This window comes from Lepisma saccharinum, chromosome 28 (genome assembly GCF_977018435.1).
Source record: "Lepisma saccharinum chromosome 28, izLepSacc3.1, whole genome shotgun sequence".
Classification (NCBI taxonomy): domain Eukaryota; kingdom Metazoa; phylum Arthropoda; class Insecta; order Zygentoma; family Lepismatidae; genus Lepisma; species Lepisma saccharinum.
Genome location: NC_139256.1, coordinates 14,677,663 through 14,694,552, shown reverse-complemented (window position 1 = coordinate 14,694,552; position 16,890 = coordinate 14,677,663). Strand labels below are relative to the sequence as shown.

The following is a 16,890-nucleotide window of genomic DNA, read 5'->3' as shown; positions in this document are numbered from 1 at the left end:
CGTCTATTTGTTCTAATAATAATAAGGCATTCTTGCATGTAAATTTTATCGATTTAGTTGTAAATAGTTGCAGCAAAGTATCTTTGTATGTAAGAATAGGCTACTGTCTTGCTATGAAGTAAGAGCTCGAGATCTGATATTGTTCAATATTTCATCTGCCGAACTGATATTTTTCTGGCGTTCCTTTGGGTTGGTACCCCCCCCCCCCTCCTCCCCAACCCATCCGGCCGGAAAACCTGTGAATGTCCTTGCATTTTGAATGTGAGGTAGTTGCCATGTCGACAGTTGGCGGAAGTGGTCTGAATTGAATGTAACTCTGGCCTTCACTTTTGATACTCATCGCATTAATGCTTTCACCAACATCCGTCACGAGCGGTTTTTTCCATTGTGCATTTTTACGGTCGCACTTTTTCAAACATGACTTTTAATGGATGCCAGGCTCTCGTCTGTCGTTATGCTCTAGATCTATTTTATCACAAGAGATACTAGAATACAAAGTATTGTGCTGGACGTATACTGAAAGCGAACACGGCATTTTTGCAAGTTTGAAATCCCAGTTGGTTTACAGATTTTCATCAGACCTGCTGACACTGAAATGCCGACGACTGTGTTCACGACATGTCAGTATTGCTCCTTGGAGGTAGACGAGAAAAAACTAGATGATCACCGCTTGATCTGCGGTCTTCAAGAGGTCGAGTGTGGAAATGGCTGCGGACTGCTCATGCCACGATACATGAAGCGTGAGCATACGGAAGTGAGCTGCAAGAAGCGAGAAGTTTTGTGCCAGTTTTGTTCTCGCTCGGTTGCGATGGAAGACTTACCAGAACACGAAGAGGAGTGTTCAGCGGAGAGTGAGTTGAAGTGCAAGAGCGATAATTCCAGAATTCAGTATGTGGACGAAGATGCCTCGACTACATTGCGCCTTAAGTGGAGTCCCAGCGCAGAGAAGAAAAATCTGAGAGCAGTGAACCCAATCGTGAAAGATAAGTGCGTGAAAAATGAAACTCAGTGCGTGTTTTGTGAGATGGACGTGTCGGTTGATGAGATGACAAAGCACTACGAGATCTGCGAATCCATTCCGGTACGTTGTGAAAATAACTGTGGGGAGAAAGTTTCAAGGAAGGATATCAAAAAGCATGCTGAAATTGAATGTGTGAAGAGAATTGTAGATTGTCTATACTGCGAAATTCAGACAACATATATGCTGTTGAAACTGCATTATAACGAATGTTCTAAATTTCCTGTCTGCTGTCCTTTGAGTTGTGATCTTAGAGTTGCAAGAGAAGATGTGGAACGACATTTGGACGAAGAATGTGAGAGATGTTATAATTCATGCGTTTACAAAGAAATGCAGTGCAGCTATACAGATTTTCCTGCTGGGATGAGGAAGCATATGAAAGAAGAGATTCTTCAACACATGGACTTAATGAGATGCACGATTCGGAATCTTTCTTATAAAGTTGGTTGCTTGGAAGAAAAACTGAAGATAGAGAAGGCGAGAAACGAAGAATTAGAGTCAAAAGTTAATGAACCACAATATGGACGATTCTTGTGGAAGGTGAAGAATGTTACCGACACCATAACACAGGGTAAAAAGAACACATCATACACGATATTCAGCCAGCCATTTTACAGCAGTGAGTACGGCTACAAATTAGTACTTCAACTATCTCCTGCTTGTGACGGTGATAAAGATTATGACAACACCAACTTTTTTGGAATGTTCCTTGACGTAATTCGTGGAGAGCACGATTCCACGCTGGAGTGGCCTTTTAGAAGTCGCGTAACTATTAAGATTCTTGATCAGCTCGAGGGGGAGAATCATATTGTACGTTATTTTAATGGTTATTTTAACAGACCCAATTCAAGTTCAATGACAACACGTTGCCCAACTCAATTTGCGGCACATAAAAAACTGAATAGCGGTCGATACATTGTGAATGACACAATGATTATCGAGACAATTGTAACGTAGGTGGACACTGTCACGAGCATTGTTCTATTTCAATGCACTTCTTTGCTTTTTTATAATAATAGTAAGTCTAATATAAGACACAGACATAGTTTTGGTTTAAGTGCACTTTATGTTCGTAAGGCTAATCGGGACTGGACGTAGAGTTTAAAGTGGGATCCGAACAACTCTGCAATGTGCCTTCACTTGATACCGAACCATGACCCTTTGATTACAAGGCGTTGCCAGTCTAAGGGAGACTCTGATTCTACTATAAGATCTGTAAGTACACTAAAAGCAAAGAATGAGTTTTAATTTTTTTTAAAAAAAAACACGTTTGGTTATATCTTTTTGTATCAATAAATACATATGGACGAGGATATGCGCTAGCGCTCGACATATTTCAGTCCATATCTTGTTAATCTGGTTTCTCCGAACCTAGGTTCCCTATCTACAGTAGTGGCATTAATTCTGGACACTTTTGAGAATTATGATGAAAATCACATTCAAGTTTTGATTTTAATTTAAATTTACGTTTTTATTGAAGTCAAATTTGCAGGAAATAATCAAACGTGTCTTTATATTCAATGTTTCAAAAAGTGAGCAAACTAAATTATAATTAATAGTAATAATAATAATTATAGAGAACATGTAAGTAAGTGTTCTTAGCATAACACCACATGTAAAATGTTCATTCAGTAAAAAGTAAATTTTGACACACTCATTATGGTTATTGTAACTGCGTTGTGTTAATATTTTGTGGGATATCCTTTTGATTTGATAACTGCCTCGATTCTTCGTGGCATCGAGTCCACCAAACACTTGAGATCTTCCGATATTATCACCCTAAACCATGATTGGACGATGACCTCTAACAGCTCCCTCTTGTTGCTGGGATTCCGACGTGCCACCAAAACTTTCAGCCTTGGCCACAAGTTCTCAATCGGGTTGAGGTTGGGACTGTTCCCGGGCTAAGGCAGAATAGTAATACCATGGTCCCTGAACCATCGCTGATTAATTCCAGCGTTGTGACACCTCGCACCATCCTGCTGAAAGATGCACCGCTGAACGTTACCCCCAAACAAATCACGAATTGTGGGCAGCAATTTACCTGTAAGACCTGTTCTTGGTAATTTTTTACATCAATGTTGCCTTCTAACACTGCTAGGCGCCCGACACCATGCCTTGCTATGCTTCCCCACACCGTGACACTGATAGGATGCTTCATAGTGGCGGTGGTGCACTCAGATATCATGTCTTCACTTTTTCGGCGACACACATATGTGATACCATCACTTCCAAAGATGCTAATCTTGCTTTCATTGCTCCAAATTACTTTACCGCAATCTTCTTGTGTCCACTCCGTGTGTGCTAAAGCCCATTGCACATGCTTTTTCCTCTACTTTGGTTGAGTTAAGGCTTCTTTCTTGCGACCCTCGCTCGTAAACCATTTTCACAAAGTTTTTGTCTGACTGTTCGGTCAGAAACTACTACTCCAGAAGTTCTCAAAATGTCATTAACATCTTTTGCCGTGTGCCGGCGATCTTGTAGAGAAAGGCGACAGATTCTACGACAGTCTTGAGAAGTTAGGTTTGGTTTCCTGCCACTTCTTGGAGCAGTTTTTGTGTTCCCAGTTGCTTCATACTGCTTGCAAACCTTTCTAACGCCTGACTTTGTAGCACCACCACTTAACCTTTTTGATATTTCTTCATAAGAATAACCTTCATTACGAAGTGTCACTGCCTTACTCCTTTTACTTGGTGACCAATCAGCTCGTTTTATTGTGTTAGGAGCCATTAATTGCAATTTCAGTATCACTTTTCAACTCGCTCCAATACATAGAGTACCTAACGATGTTCACTTCACAAAAGTCAGCTGCCAAGTGCTTTAAAGAATGAAAACAAAGAGTTCAGTTGGTTAAAAATACCAATAACAATACTAATAAATATACCAATAATCAAATAACAATGCTGCAGTAAGGTGCGAGCGATTCTTGAGGTCAGTGAATGATGTTCAACAATGATGCTCAAAGTTGATATAATACACAGGAATCACACACAAGCGTTCTGTTGGATGAAAATAACAATAACAACAATAATCAGGCTACAATAATGCACTCAGATGCATTATTGAAGTTACTGAATGATGTAAATTAAATTGTTTAATTTTTCTATACAGGATATAGTTTTACATTCGAGTTATTCTAAAAAAATTAACATTTTACAAAAAGTGTCCAGAATTAATGCCACTACTGTACAACTGTTCAGTAGTGCATCGCATATTTCCTCTTTCCGTTTCGCACATTTACGGAATCACCCAGTGTATGTGTATCTTTGTGTGTGTACAGGGAAGTTTTGTTTCAATTGTCAAAATGAAAGGAATTAAATATCATCACCATACTTTTAGACATAGATTAATTTTAAACCATAGCAGGAATTCTTCATTTATTGCAATATTCTCAAATTTTCTGTTGTACTTCTGAATACCATCAATAAATATTTCGTTCATTTACATTAAACAAGATAATAAATTACGTACATGATAGTGAAAAAAAATATTTAAAATACGGGAAAAATTATGCAACTGTATTTATTGACAGGCCTAGTTACGTGACATTGTAAAATTTAAAATATGAGCATTGGTAGAAATATGCAATGTCCCCGCTTTGGACATCTGGTTGCATAATAAAGTAAATTCGAGATCTAATGCAAAATTTTGTTACAAATTTTTTTTCAAAGAACAAAAGTCAAGTTAACCATGAAAATGTAATAAAATTATAAGGCGGGAAGTATTTTTGTATTTTTTTTTTTTAAAGAACAAAGAATCTCTTATACTCAATTAAACACTTAATAAACAACATAATATCACAGATTTGTCCGAGAATTAAATTATAGGCCTTGTAGGTAAAACATATTTTGATATTGGTCGGTGGCGTTCAAAACGCGGACGTCTCCGTTTTAGCAGACAGTGACGGACGGTAGAAAACATGGCATGGATCATGTCTCTTCACAAATATGCAAGATAACTTATCAAACAGTATGATAAAATCTAACTTAAAACATTGCTGTACTTGCACGTCGCGCTGCAACGCCAAGGGTTCCGGGTTCGAATCCCGCTCGGGCTTGGTTGTTTGTGAATGTCCATTCATCAATTTCATCATTTCATCACTCATCCCCATCTTCGAAAATTAGCCAAAAGGCACAAAACGCTAAGTAAAATAAACTAAATCAATCAATCAATCATTGCTGTACTTACCAGATTTGAATGTTCAAAACTGGTTTCATAAACCCAACACAATATACAGGGTGGCTCAATAAGTCACTTAACACCCCCAGTACAACGCCACTGCGGCATGGATGGCGATGACCAATCGTTATCAGGCCAAGGGGGAACCACATTGACGTCACCCGCATGGTCGGCAGTCATCTTGATGTCCGCCATCTTGAATTCAACTTCAGAAATTTAAATGGGAAGGGGGTCGTGCGACATATCAAAATGGGCTAGAATTTCAGCAGGAAAGCAACTGTGACATTTGTTTTCACCTAACTTTAATTGTTGCAGAGTTAACAATACCACAAAGTTATGGCTCAATAAGTCACTTAACACCCCCAGTACAACGCCACTGCGGCATGGAACGTGAAAATGGCGATGACCAATCGTAGCCTGGCCAAGGGGGAACCACATTGACGTCACCCGCATGGTCGGCAGCCATCTTGATGTCCGCCATCTTGATGTCCGCCATCTTGAATTCAACTTCAGAAATTTAAATGGGAAGGGGGTCGTGCGACATATCAAAATGGGCTAGAATTTCAGCAGGAAAACAACTGTGACATTTGTTTTCACCTAACTTTAATTGTTGCAGAGTTAACAATACCACAAAGTTATGGCTCAATAAGTCACTTAACACCCCCAGTACAAGGCCACTACGGCATGGAACGTGAAAGTGGCGATGACCAATCGTTGCCTGGCCAAGGGGGAACCACACTGACGTCACCCGCATGGTCGGCAGCCATCTTGATGCCCGCCATCTTGAATTCAACTTCAGAAATTTAAATGGGAAGGGGGTCGTGCGACATATCAAAATGGGCTAGAATTTCAGCAGGAAAACAACTGTGACATTTGTTTTCACCTAACTTTAATTGTTGCAGAGTTAACAATACCACAAAGTTATGGCTCAATAAGTCACTTAACACCCCCAGTACAAGGCCACTACGGCATGGAACGTGAAAGTGGCGATGACCAATCGTTGCCTGGCCAAGGGGGAACCACACTGACGTCACCCGCATGGTCGGCAGCCATCTTGATGCCCGCCATCTTGTAATCAACTTCAGAAATTTAAATGGGAAGGGGGTCGTGCGACATATCAAAATGGGCTAGAATTTCACCAGGAAAACAACTGTGACATTTGTTTTCACCTAACTTTAAATTTAAGGGCGATTTCCGCATGGGAGAGTGACACGTCCTTTCCTTTTTGCTTAAATGTTTATTGTTCAAATAATCGTTAGTATCTGGTTATGTGGTATTTATTGTTAGACCAATCACTGAAAATGTCCGGATATTGACTTACCGGTATGTACATATCTTGTAGTATTGGTTGGCATGGGAATTACGATTGTGTTTTGTCTTTACATAAAAGTTTAAAAGAGTGATGATGTGAATTGATCGTGTCAAGAGTAGCATATTTCCTTTTTCACTGATCTGAACGAAAATGCCACTAACACGTGAGGAACGGATTGCCATCATATTGATGTCAGGGGAGAGAAGTACGCGTGACATTGCCGCAGACTTCAATAACCTCAATCCTGCAAGACAACCGGTGTCACATGTGGCCGTCAGCCAGTTGCTGGCAAAGTTCCAAGATACTGGATCTGTGGATGACAAGCCGCGACATGGACGTTCGAAAACAGCCACGGATGAGGGTACTGCTGTAGCGGTGTTGGCATCATTTGCAAAGTCCCCAACCCGTACCACACGGAGACTTGCGCTGGAAAGCGGTGTCAGCAGGGGTTCAATTCAAAGGATTGTACGTGACCACCACTGGCATCCGTATAAGATACAGCTGCAGCAGCACCTTAGTGAGGACGATCCAAACAGGCGTTTGCAGTTTTGTGCGTGGGCTATAGCACAACTGCAACGTGACCCTGCCGTCGGTAGCAAGATTCTGTTCAGTGATGAGGCTAATTTTTATGTGTCGGGAGAGGTGAATAAGCAAAATCTGCGGTACTGGTCACCCAAAAATCCACATTGGACAGATCCCGGCAAGATGAGGGGAGGCGGGAAGCTAATGGTGTGGTGTGGTACTTGGGGTTCCCGACCTGTTGGTCCATTTTTCATTGAGGGCAACTTAAATGCAGAGGGCTACTTGCTTCTGCTACGGGAGCAGATCTTATCATCCTTACTGTCCGAGGATGGGAGCTATCCTGAATGGTTCCAGCAAGATGGTGCTCCACCGCACTATGGGATGATAGTCCGTCAGTACCTGGATCAACAATTCCCTCACCACTGGATTGGTCGCCGAGGGACTGTGGAATGGCCTGCACGCTCACCTGACCTGACACCATTGGACTTTTACCTCTTGGGACACCTGAAAGCCATGGTGTATGCTACGAAAATCAGGGATCTGGCCCACTTGCGCACACGCATTGTGGATGCCTGTACTGCAATAACTCCTGAGGTTCTTCAGAATGTGGTAAGGTCATGGGAGAGACGATTACACGTGTGTGTTGCGCAAGAGGGACGTCATATTGAGCATGTGTTATAACTTTGTGGTATTGTTAACTCTGCAACAATTAAAGTTAGGTGAAAACAAATGTCACAGTTGTTTTCCTGGTGAAATTCTAGCCCATTTTGTTATGTCGCACGACCCCCTTCTCATTTAAATTTCTGAAGTTGAATTCAAGATGGCGGACATCAAGATGACTGCCAACCATGCGGGTGACGTCAATGTGGTTCCCCCTTGGCCAGGCAACGATTGGTCATCGCCATTTTCACGTTCCATGCCGCAGTGGCGTTGTACTGGGGGTGTTAAGTGACTTATTGAGCCATAACTTTGTGGTATTGTTAACTCTGCAACAATTAAAGTTAGGTGAAAACAAATGTCACAGTTGTTTTCCTGGTGAAATTCTAGCCCATTTTGATATGTCGCACGACCCCCTTCCCATTTAAATTTCTGAAGTTGAATTCAAGATGTCGGACATCAAGATGGCTGCCGACCATGCGGATGACGTCAATGTGGTTCCCCCTTGGCCTGATAACGATTGGTCATCGCCATTTTCACGGCCCATGCCGCAGTGGCCTTGTACTGGGGGAGTTAAGTGACTTATTGAGTCACCCTGTAGAGACAAAATTGAAAACATTTTTCACAAGAACTTGAAAATTTCGTAGAAAAAAGAAGATCGGACTGTCGAGTCCACGATTCGATTCAAACTAGCATATAATGGTCAGGAATGGTAGTACCGCGTTGGGTCCCAGGTAGCAGTATTAATCAGTGAGAAACCGAACGTCCCCATTTGACCTACCGTCCTCGTTTTGGAAGACTCGCCCCTACCTATACGCGCCAACGTTCAGGAGTATGGAATGTAAGACACTTCCTGCCTTTGAAGAAGATTGATTGATTGATTAATTTAGTTTATTTAACTTCGCGTTTTGTGCGATGGGTATGATGAAATGATGAAATTGATGAATGGACATTCACAAAGAACCAAGCCCGAGCGGGATTCGAACCCGGGACCCTTCGCGTCGCAGCGCGATGTGCTAACCACTCGGCCATAGTGGCCGGCCCTTTGAAGAAGAGTATGAATACATATGAAACACGAGCATTTAGCGTATTACAACTGGGATGGAAATTGAGGGAGCTTGGAGAGATTTACCTGATTGCAAATCCTCGATCTCAATGATATTCGAGGAAAGTACGTAGGAAGTACCCCATGCCATCATCGTCATCCTTTTTCGCTATAAAATGTCATCTTAGAAATCACATTCAATGTCAATCTTACAATTGATTAATTTTATGCCAGTCCTTTTCTTTATGAGTGCTAAATATTTCACTGGCTGAAAATAATTATTTTCTATCCAAAATGTATTTTTTTTATTTTTTATTTTATTTTATGGATCGATTTCAAAGTTGACTCTCTGGTACGTGATGCACTATCACTGAGTCGTGATAATAACGATGAAGGGACTGGACAGAATTGCCACAGCCCAAATAGTTTTGTTGTCATGAAACAGGTCATGTACATTAAAAATTGTAAAATTTAGACTTAAACTTGTGTTAAAAGTCCTGAAATTTTAGGAATGGCCCGAATATGAAATTCCTTACATGGAAACCATACCATCTCTTACTGGAACCATGGAACTCCGTTGGGAACATGTTGTCCTTCAACTTAACATCTGACTCAGGGACGTCGGAACTTATTCTAGAGGGGGTGGGGGAAGGTTTTCCAATTTACCAACAGATTTTACAATCTCCTTACCCCCCATATATATATATACCTAGTCTGGTCATAAATTCTGTTACCATCTTTCGGCTTGGACTGTACATTTGGTAGTCAGGCTTATGAACCCTGCTTGTGCTGAAGTTCACTCCTGACTATTGTGTGTTCATCTGTGAAAGAGCAAGCGCGTATCTTCTTGTGCTTAGCATGGAATGGGGCGAATATAAAAACAGAGTAGCCGTAATTGCTCTCCATATGGTTGGGAAGTCACTCACTGAAATTTTCCAGCCCCTAAAAATCCCGAAGATCAGCAAAAGGTTTGTGTTTCAGACCATCTATTGATTCACTGATACTGGTAGCATGAAAGATCGCCCAAGAGTTGATCGACTTCACACCGTATGAACAGCTGCGGCTGTTAAAGCAGTGATCCTTCGCATCCGCCTATTACCTATCCGGAAGCAAGTGATAATGGCACAGGAGCTGAACATTTGACAACAATCAATGTTCAGGGTACTTAATGAAGACCTTGGAATTGAAGCTTACCGGTGGAGTACTGGAAATTTCCTGACGACACAAGTGAAGAAGCAGAGGGAACTGAAATCAAGACGGCTCCTACAGCGGCACGTTGTCAATGGACATTGCAGGATTTTCTTCACTGATAAGAAATTGTTCACCACAGAATAAAGTTTTAACCGCCAAAATGAATGGGTGTATGCTTCAAACTCTCGAGAAGATTGTGAGAGAGTTCCCAAAAATCAGAGATGCCACCAGCCCTCCTCAGTCGTGGTTTGGTGGGGATGAGCTATGAGAGTTCCACCAGGCCTCATTTTTGAGAAAAAAGGGCTTAAAAGCCGTGCGAAAGTGTATGTGAAAAGTGTCCTGGACCCTCTCGTGACACTGTTGAACCAATCAATGTTTCACAATGAATCCTGGATGTTCAAGAAATATTCTGCCCAGCTCATAAGGCAATAGATGCCTGGCCAGGGAGACATCGAGCCTGTGTGAGAGCGTAAAGTGAACATTTTGAAAACTGATTGATACTATTTGTGTGTAATATATGTAAGTGCAACATACTAAAAGAACATTTAAAGATCTGGAACCATATTCAATTTATTCACAAAATAATGTGTAACAGTATTTATGGCCAGACTAGGTATAGGGTGGGGAGAGTACATATGTATGCATAATCATATACACACATTTATGTATATATATATATATATATATATATACGTATACCCATATATATATATAATTATTAATACATATTATAGTGTAATTTATTTTTATTAGCTATTTATTAGATATGGGTGTTATTTGTGAATGTCATTTCATCAATGTCATGGTGCCATTACTCATTCTCATCTTCGCGATTAGCCAAAAGTGGCAGAAAAGCGAAGTAAAATAAACTAAATCAATCAATAAATCAATTATTTTTATCACAAAGTGTGTGAAGACCTCAACTGTCCTATTAAAGGAAACCGAAAAACGTAGGCAAATATTGTGTGTGGTAGTGTTATAAAAAATTAATAAAGTGACAAAAATTTGATTCGAAGTCAACATTATACACAGGGGCTCAAGGGCCTCCCCGATGGCCCAGTGGTAACGTCGTTACCTTGTAATCAAGGGGTCCCGGGTTCGATACCTGGTGGAGGCACATAGTGCTTCGGATTCCACTTTAAACTGTAGGTCTAATCCCGATTAACCTTACTGTGCATAAAGTGGACTTAAAACACCAATCCAAAGACGCAAGGGCTCAACGAAGCTGGATCTTTGGGGTAGATTTTTGTAACAGGTGTGACACTGTCGTGTTTCTCCACAAATAGAAATGCTGAGCAGATATAGATTTTAATACTACGCGTAAATTGATGAAAATATATGCACTCAAAAATCGGTCGTCGTCGTCGTGAATGTGCCATGATAACGATCTAAAAATATGAAATAATTCGCTATGAAACTCCGTGTATTTTCAACTATCTCTGGTAGAACCTCCTCTGTGGTATGCATTATTCCCAGTCACATTTCGCTTTCATAGGTCATGTCCAATTTATCCACACAAAATAATATATAATATTGTTAACATTTTAGCTATCAAACACATTGTTTAGTGTGAAAAAATAAATTGCACCAGAAGGTGTTGTTTTCATCCCTGTTAACCTCACAAGCCTTCACAAATCAATAACTCTTCGGTCAGATGTTTCAGATTTGAAATAAATTTCTCATGAGAATCATATGGAAGGCGGAGGGAGCGATTAACCCCCTCCCTTTAACTGAGATGTTGAAGAAGGAGATCATGCCTTGTCGATATCTAAAACAAAATCACCCTCTGGAAGTAATATTAAATGACTCGTGAACATAAGAATAAATTACGATACTTGTAAAACTAAGCGATAAGTCAGTCACATTTAGACACAACGTTCAAAACTAACAGAACTAAAAAAAAAAAAGGTCATCCGCTCTTCTCTTCCCACGTCACAAGTGCTTGATATGTTGTCTTTTGTAAAAAAAAAAAATGAATGGCAAGATTTTTTCATATCTCAATTTTTTATTTCTCATTACTATAGGTTGGAATATAAACAACAAAATTTGCACTTCAAAGTTTGCAGCACAACAAACCGAGAGCCCGAAGAAGGGATGATATATTGAGACGGTACTTCGTATCATCCTTATCTGTCCTTCAACACAGAAAACAAATTAGTCAATAAAATGCAAGGACATAAGTACAACTTACCAGTCTATTGCTTCTATATCAGGGGACTGACTTCAGTACAGTGATCTTCCAACGTGACTTTTCCTGTACTTTCGGCCACTCAAAATGAGCTGTTCTCCCAACAATAAGTGTACCACCTGACCAAAAATGAAAGGGGGGAAGGGACTGGAATTTCCAAGAATATTCTATGGACTATGTGTGAGGCGGGTACTCTTTCTCGCACGGCCAATGACCTTCTTGACTGCGGGGGTTCCTAACGATGGATTATTTCCACAAAGACCAAAGTAGCGGTCAGGATATTTGTAAATGGATCTTGATCCGGAACCGCTCTGCTCCTGAACGAGTCCTTGGCTACTGTTTGGTATAGTGAATGCGGCTTCCTGACCTACGTCGTCTCTTGCTTCAGCTTGGAATGATAGATAGATAGATAGATTTATTTCCTGTAAGAACCATATACATGTAACACTAATTACAGATTGGTATAGGAAACGTCATATAACATTACAATGTATTATATACGTATTATACATTACTAATACAAAATGTAGATAACAATTGATAATTAATCAAATTTGATTTGAAAAAAATTCCACAACCGAATAAAAACAATGATATATAAGCATAATTTTAAGTTGATTTTTAAATATGTTGAGTGGACAGTCTTTCAATTTCTTAGGCAAATGGTTGTACAATTTATATCCATTAAAGTAAACACTCTTATTAAAATTAGATGTCCTGTGGCTTTCATAATGAATGTCATCTTTCTTCTTGGTTTATGTCAAGAAACTCAACTAGATTTTTAAAAAAATAGGTTGGGATATTCACTTCCTCATTGCTGTATGTCCCTCTGAAGCTAGTTGAGGAGGCGTCGTGAGCGTCTCCCGCCGAGAGCCTAATTTTATCTTTCTCATATTTTGAAAAATAATTTGCATAGTTGGAATGAAATGCCAACTTCCCGGAGCCGCGGTGGTCTAGTCTGACTGCCACGCAGGAGACCCGAGTTCGATTCCTAGAGGGGAATTTTTCCGGCCTTGTTTCCTCATAAAGCGGCTCCGGGGCTCGCGCAACCTCAACTCAATGGGTACCGTACCTAGGGACAACCCTGCGGGGGGTAAAGCCGAACGGAACGTCGTGCTTATTACAGCAACTTCAAAATGGCAGAGATCCCCTGAATGTGCCTACATGGCACGTGCTATACGCACGGGAAATGAAATGCAACGTTATAACATTTTAAGACACATACAAGGACGCATTAAAAATATCCTCAATGCATCGATCACAATTTTCAGATAACTTTCAAAATTTTTGGAAAAGCGCTGGTCCAGGGAACCCTGGCTTGACTATGACTGTGGCCCCGGACGCTGAAAGATAAGAAATTTCGAGAGAAGTTATTGCCAAAATTGCTGCAAGAGCGCAGATTGAGGCAGGCTGTGGGGTGTCAACTTTCATCTGAGGATCTTGTGTACGTGTGTGTTTGCGTGGATCTCATTCACAGGGGCTTCTAATTCAAACTTCTCTGATATTGATAAATAATTTGTAATTTGTAAATGCTTATCTTGTACTGGGTCCCGTCTTGAAGTGTAAATACCAATTCTGTTCGCTTCTCCTTCTAGATTTTTACAGAGGTTTGTCTCGTTCTTGGCTTCGTTTCGACAAGTCTTGAAGGATCTAGCTTCGTCTTATCGTTTATGGAAAAAAAGAGATTTAAAATTAAGCTGTCATCTGACCCCTCGTCTCCCACTCCTTTCCCACGGGGTTGCACTGGGTTTATTGTTTCACACCGACCTCACCAGTACGTACAAAACCTGGAGATGTGGCTGCAATTCTAATCTGCACATCAATCCTTGTGTCACGTACTTCTTGCTGGTAGCGAAAACTTGAGGCTACGTTGATCCAACTAGCGCAAAAATATATTTTTCCATTTTTTTTCAAAACCCGAGATAAGTTCGAAAAAATATAGTCTCATTTTTATCATGCGACCGGAGGGGCAAAAATAATATATTGCCCCCTCGATGATGAGTGGTGGGGGGCAAGTCCCGGTCCCGACGTCCCTGTTCTGACTGCAACTCATCTTTCTATACAATGTGTAAATACTATACCTAATGCAATGTCGTTAAGGGAAGGAAGGATTTGTTACCTTATTAGGCTATTTCCTACAATTACTTTTCTGCTATATTCACACTATTTTAAATGTACCAATCAAACAAATGAATAAGAATCTTACATGACGGTTATATCCGTTCATCTTGTAGACTATTGAAACTAAACAGGTAGATATTGACGAGTTCAAAGATCGATTGAATGCTACCTCAATGCGATAGAATCTATTTCCGTAGCTCCATATGAACAATCGACAATTCAGAATATACCATATTTACTAAGATGAAATTTCGTGTCGTGAGATAACTCTCAAATACATAAAATGCCAGTGGTCCGTGAGTTCGTCAGTGGGAAATAATAATCTTCACAACATGACCTTTAGCAATAGCTGAGATACTATTTTCATAGACTAAAAGTACAATAAATTCTCAAATTGACTTATCAGTCTAGACAGTGTATGTTCGTGCAGGCGAAAATGCTCTTGAAGTTAGTCCTTGTATCATACAAGATATTAAGATATTCCCCAGGTCTCAAGTTGGTTTGGCTGATTGGGCCAAGACAGTGGATGGGATTTGGAATTTATGTCACGTACATAAAGCAGGCCAGAGTTTGTACTCTGGTATTTATTACACAAGTTTCTTACCAGTTCTTAATCGATACCCTGACGTCATATTTCTACGCAGTAAATAGCTGCCTTGAAACCGTTGCCGTGGCAGCGAGTACACTTTAAGTATTGATCTTGTAGACTGTAGTAGCTTGAAACTCTTGCGTTAAAAGTTTTATTCTGCTCTCGCAACAAGATGCCGACGACTGTGTACAAGATATGTCAGTTTTGCTCCTTGGAGATAGACGAGAAAAAACTAGATGATCACCGCTTGATCTGCGGTCTTGAAGAGATCGAGTGTGGAAATGGCTGTGGACTGCTCATGCCACGATACATGAAGCGTGAGCATATGGAAGTGAGCTGCAAGAAGCGAGAAGTTGCCTGCCAGTTTCATTCTCGCTCGGTTGCGATGAAAGACTTACCTGAACACGAAGAGGAGTGCTCACAGAAAGTGGATGAAAATGGCCCGACAAGAGTTTGCCTTGAGTGTTGTCCCAGCGCAGTGAAGATGGACATGAAAGCAGTAACCTCAACCGTAAAAGATAAGTGCGTGAAAAATGAAACTCAGTGCGTGTTTTGTGAGATGGACGTGTTGGTTGATGAGATGACAAAACACTACGAAATCTGCGAATCCATTCCGGTACGTTGTGAAAATAACTGTGGGGAGAAAGTTTCAAGGAAGGATATCAAAAAGCATGCTGAAATCGAATGTGTGAAGAGGATGGCAGAGTGTCAATACTGCAAAATCCAGACAACATATATGCTGTTGAAAGTGCATCATAACGAATGTTCTAAATTTCCTATCTGCTGTCCTTTGAGTTGTGATCTTAGAGTTGCAAGAGAGGACTTGGAACGACATTTGGACGAAGAATGTGAGAGATGTTATAATCCATGCGTTTACAAAGAAATGCAGTGCAGCTATACAGATTTTCCTGCTGGGATGAGGAAGCATATGAAAGAAGAGATTCTTCAACACATGGACTTAATGAGATGCACTATTCGGAATCTTTCTGATAAAGTTGGTTGCCTGGAAGAAAAACGGAAGATAGAGGCGAGAAACGGAAAATTGGAGTCAAAAGTTAATGAACCACAATATGGACGATTCTTGTGGAAGGTCAAGGACGTCGCTGACATCATAGAACAGGGTAAAGACGACACATCATACACGATTTTCAGCCCGCCATTTTACAGCAGTGAGTACGGCTACAAATTAGTACTTCAACTATCTCCTGCTTGTGACGGTGATAAAGATTATGACAACACCAACTTTTTTGGAATGTTCCTTGACGTGGTTCTTGGAGAGCACGATTCCACACTTGCGTGGCCTTTTAGAAATCACGTAACAATTAAGATTCTTGATCAGCTCGAGGGGGAGAATCATATTGTACGTTATTTTAATGGTTACTGTAACAGACCCAATTCAAGTTCAATGACAACACATTGCCCAACTCAATTTGCGGCACATAAAAAACTGAATAGCGGTCGATACATTGTGAATGACACAATGATTATCGAGACAATTGTAACGTAGGTGGACACTGTCACGAGCATTGTTCTATTTCAATGCACTTCTTTGCTTTTTTATAATAATAGTATAAGACACAGACATAGTTTTGGTTTAAGTGCACTTTATGTTCGTAAGGCTAATCGGGACTGGGCCTAGAGTTTAAAGTGGTATTCGAACAACTCTGCAATGTGCCTTCACTTGATACCGAACCATGACCCCTTGATTACAAGGCGTTGCCAGTCTAAGGGAGACCCTGATTCTACTATAAGATCTGTAAGTACACTAAAAGCAGAGAATGAGTTTTAATTAACAAAACACGTTTGGTTATATCTTTTTTGTGTCAATAAATACATATGGACGAGGATATGCACTAGCGCTCGACATATTTCAGTCCATATCTTGTTAACCTGGTTTCTCCGAACAACTTCAAGCAACTTCACAACTGTCTTTTTTCCATGTTTGTTTTTACTTTGTACAAAAACCTTTTTACACCTTAGTAACTTTTTCCTCATACTAAACGTTCATGTATAGCATGATTTTCCTGTTAATACCACCGTAAGTTTAATGTCTCTATCGATTCTTGTA

At 40.4% G+C, this 16,890-nt stretch overlaps 2 protein-coding genes across 2 annotated transcripts; both read left to right on the top strand.

Moving 5' to 3' along the window:
- The first annotated feature begins 595 nt into the window (after nucleotides 1-595).
- On the top strand, nucleotides 596-1,975 carry LOC145980610 (TNF receptor-associated factor 4-like). The gene has a single exon (XM_083113647.1). It carries the CDS (start codon nucleotides 596-598, stop codon nucleotides 1,973-1,975), a length of 1,380 nt encoding a protein of 459 aa, XP_082969773.1.
- A 13,019-nt stretch (nucleotides 1,976-14,994) lies between these two features.
- Nucleotides 14,995-16,329, top strand: LOC145980609 (TNF receptor-associated factor 4-like). The gene has a single exon (XM_083113646.1). The coding sequence runs from the start codon at nucleotides 14,995-14,997 to the stop codon at nucleotides 16,327-16,329; it is 1,335 nt and encodes a 444-aa protein (XP_082969772.1).
- Nucleotides 16,330-16,890: the final 561 nt, after the last annotated feature.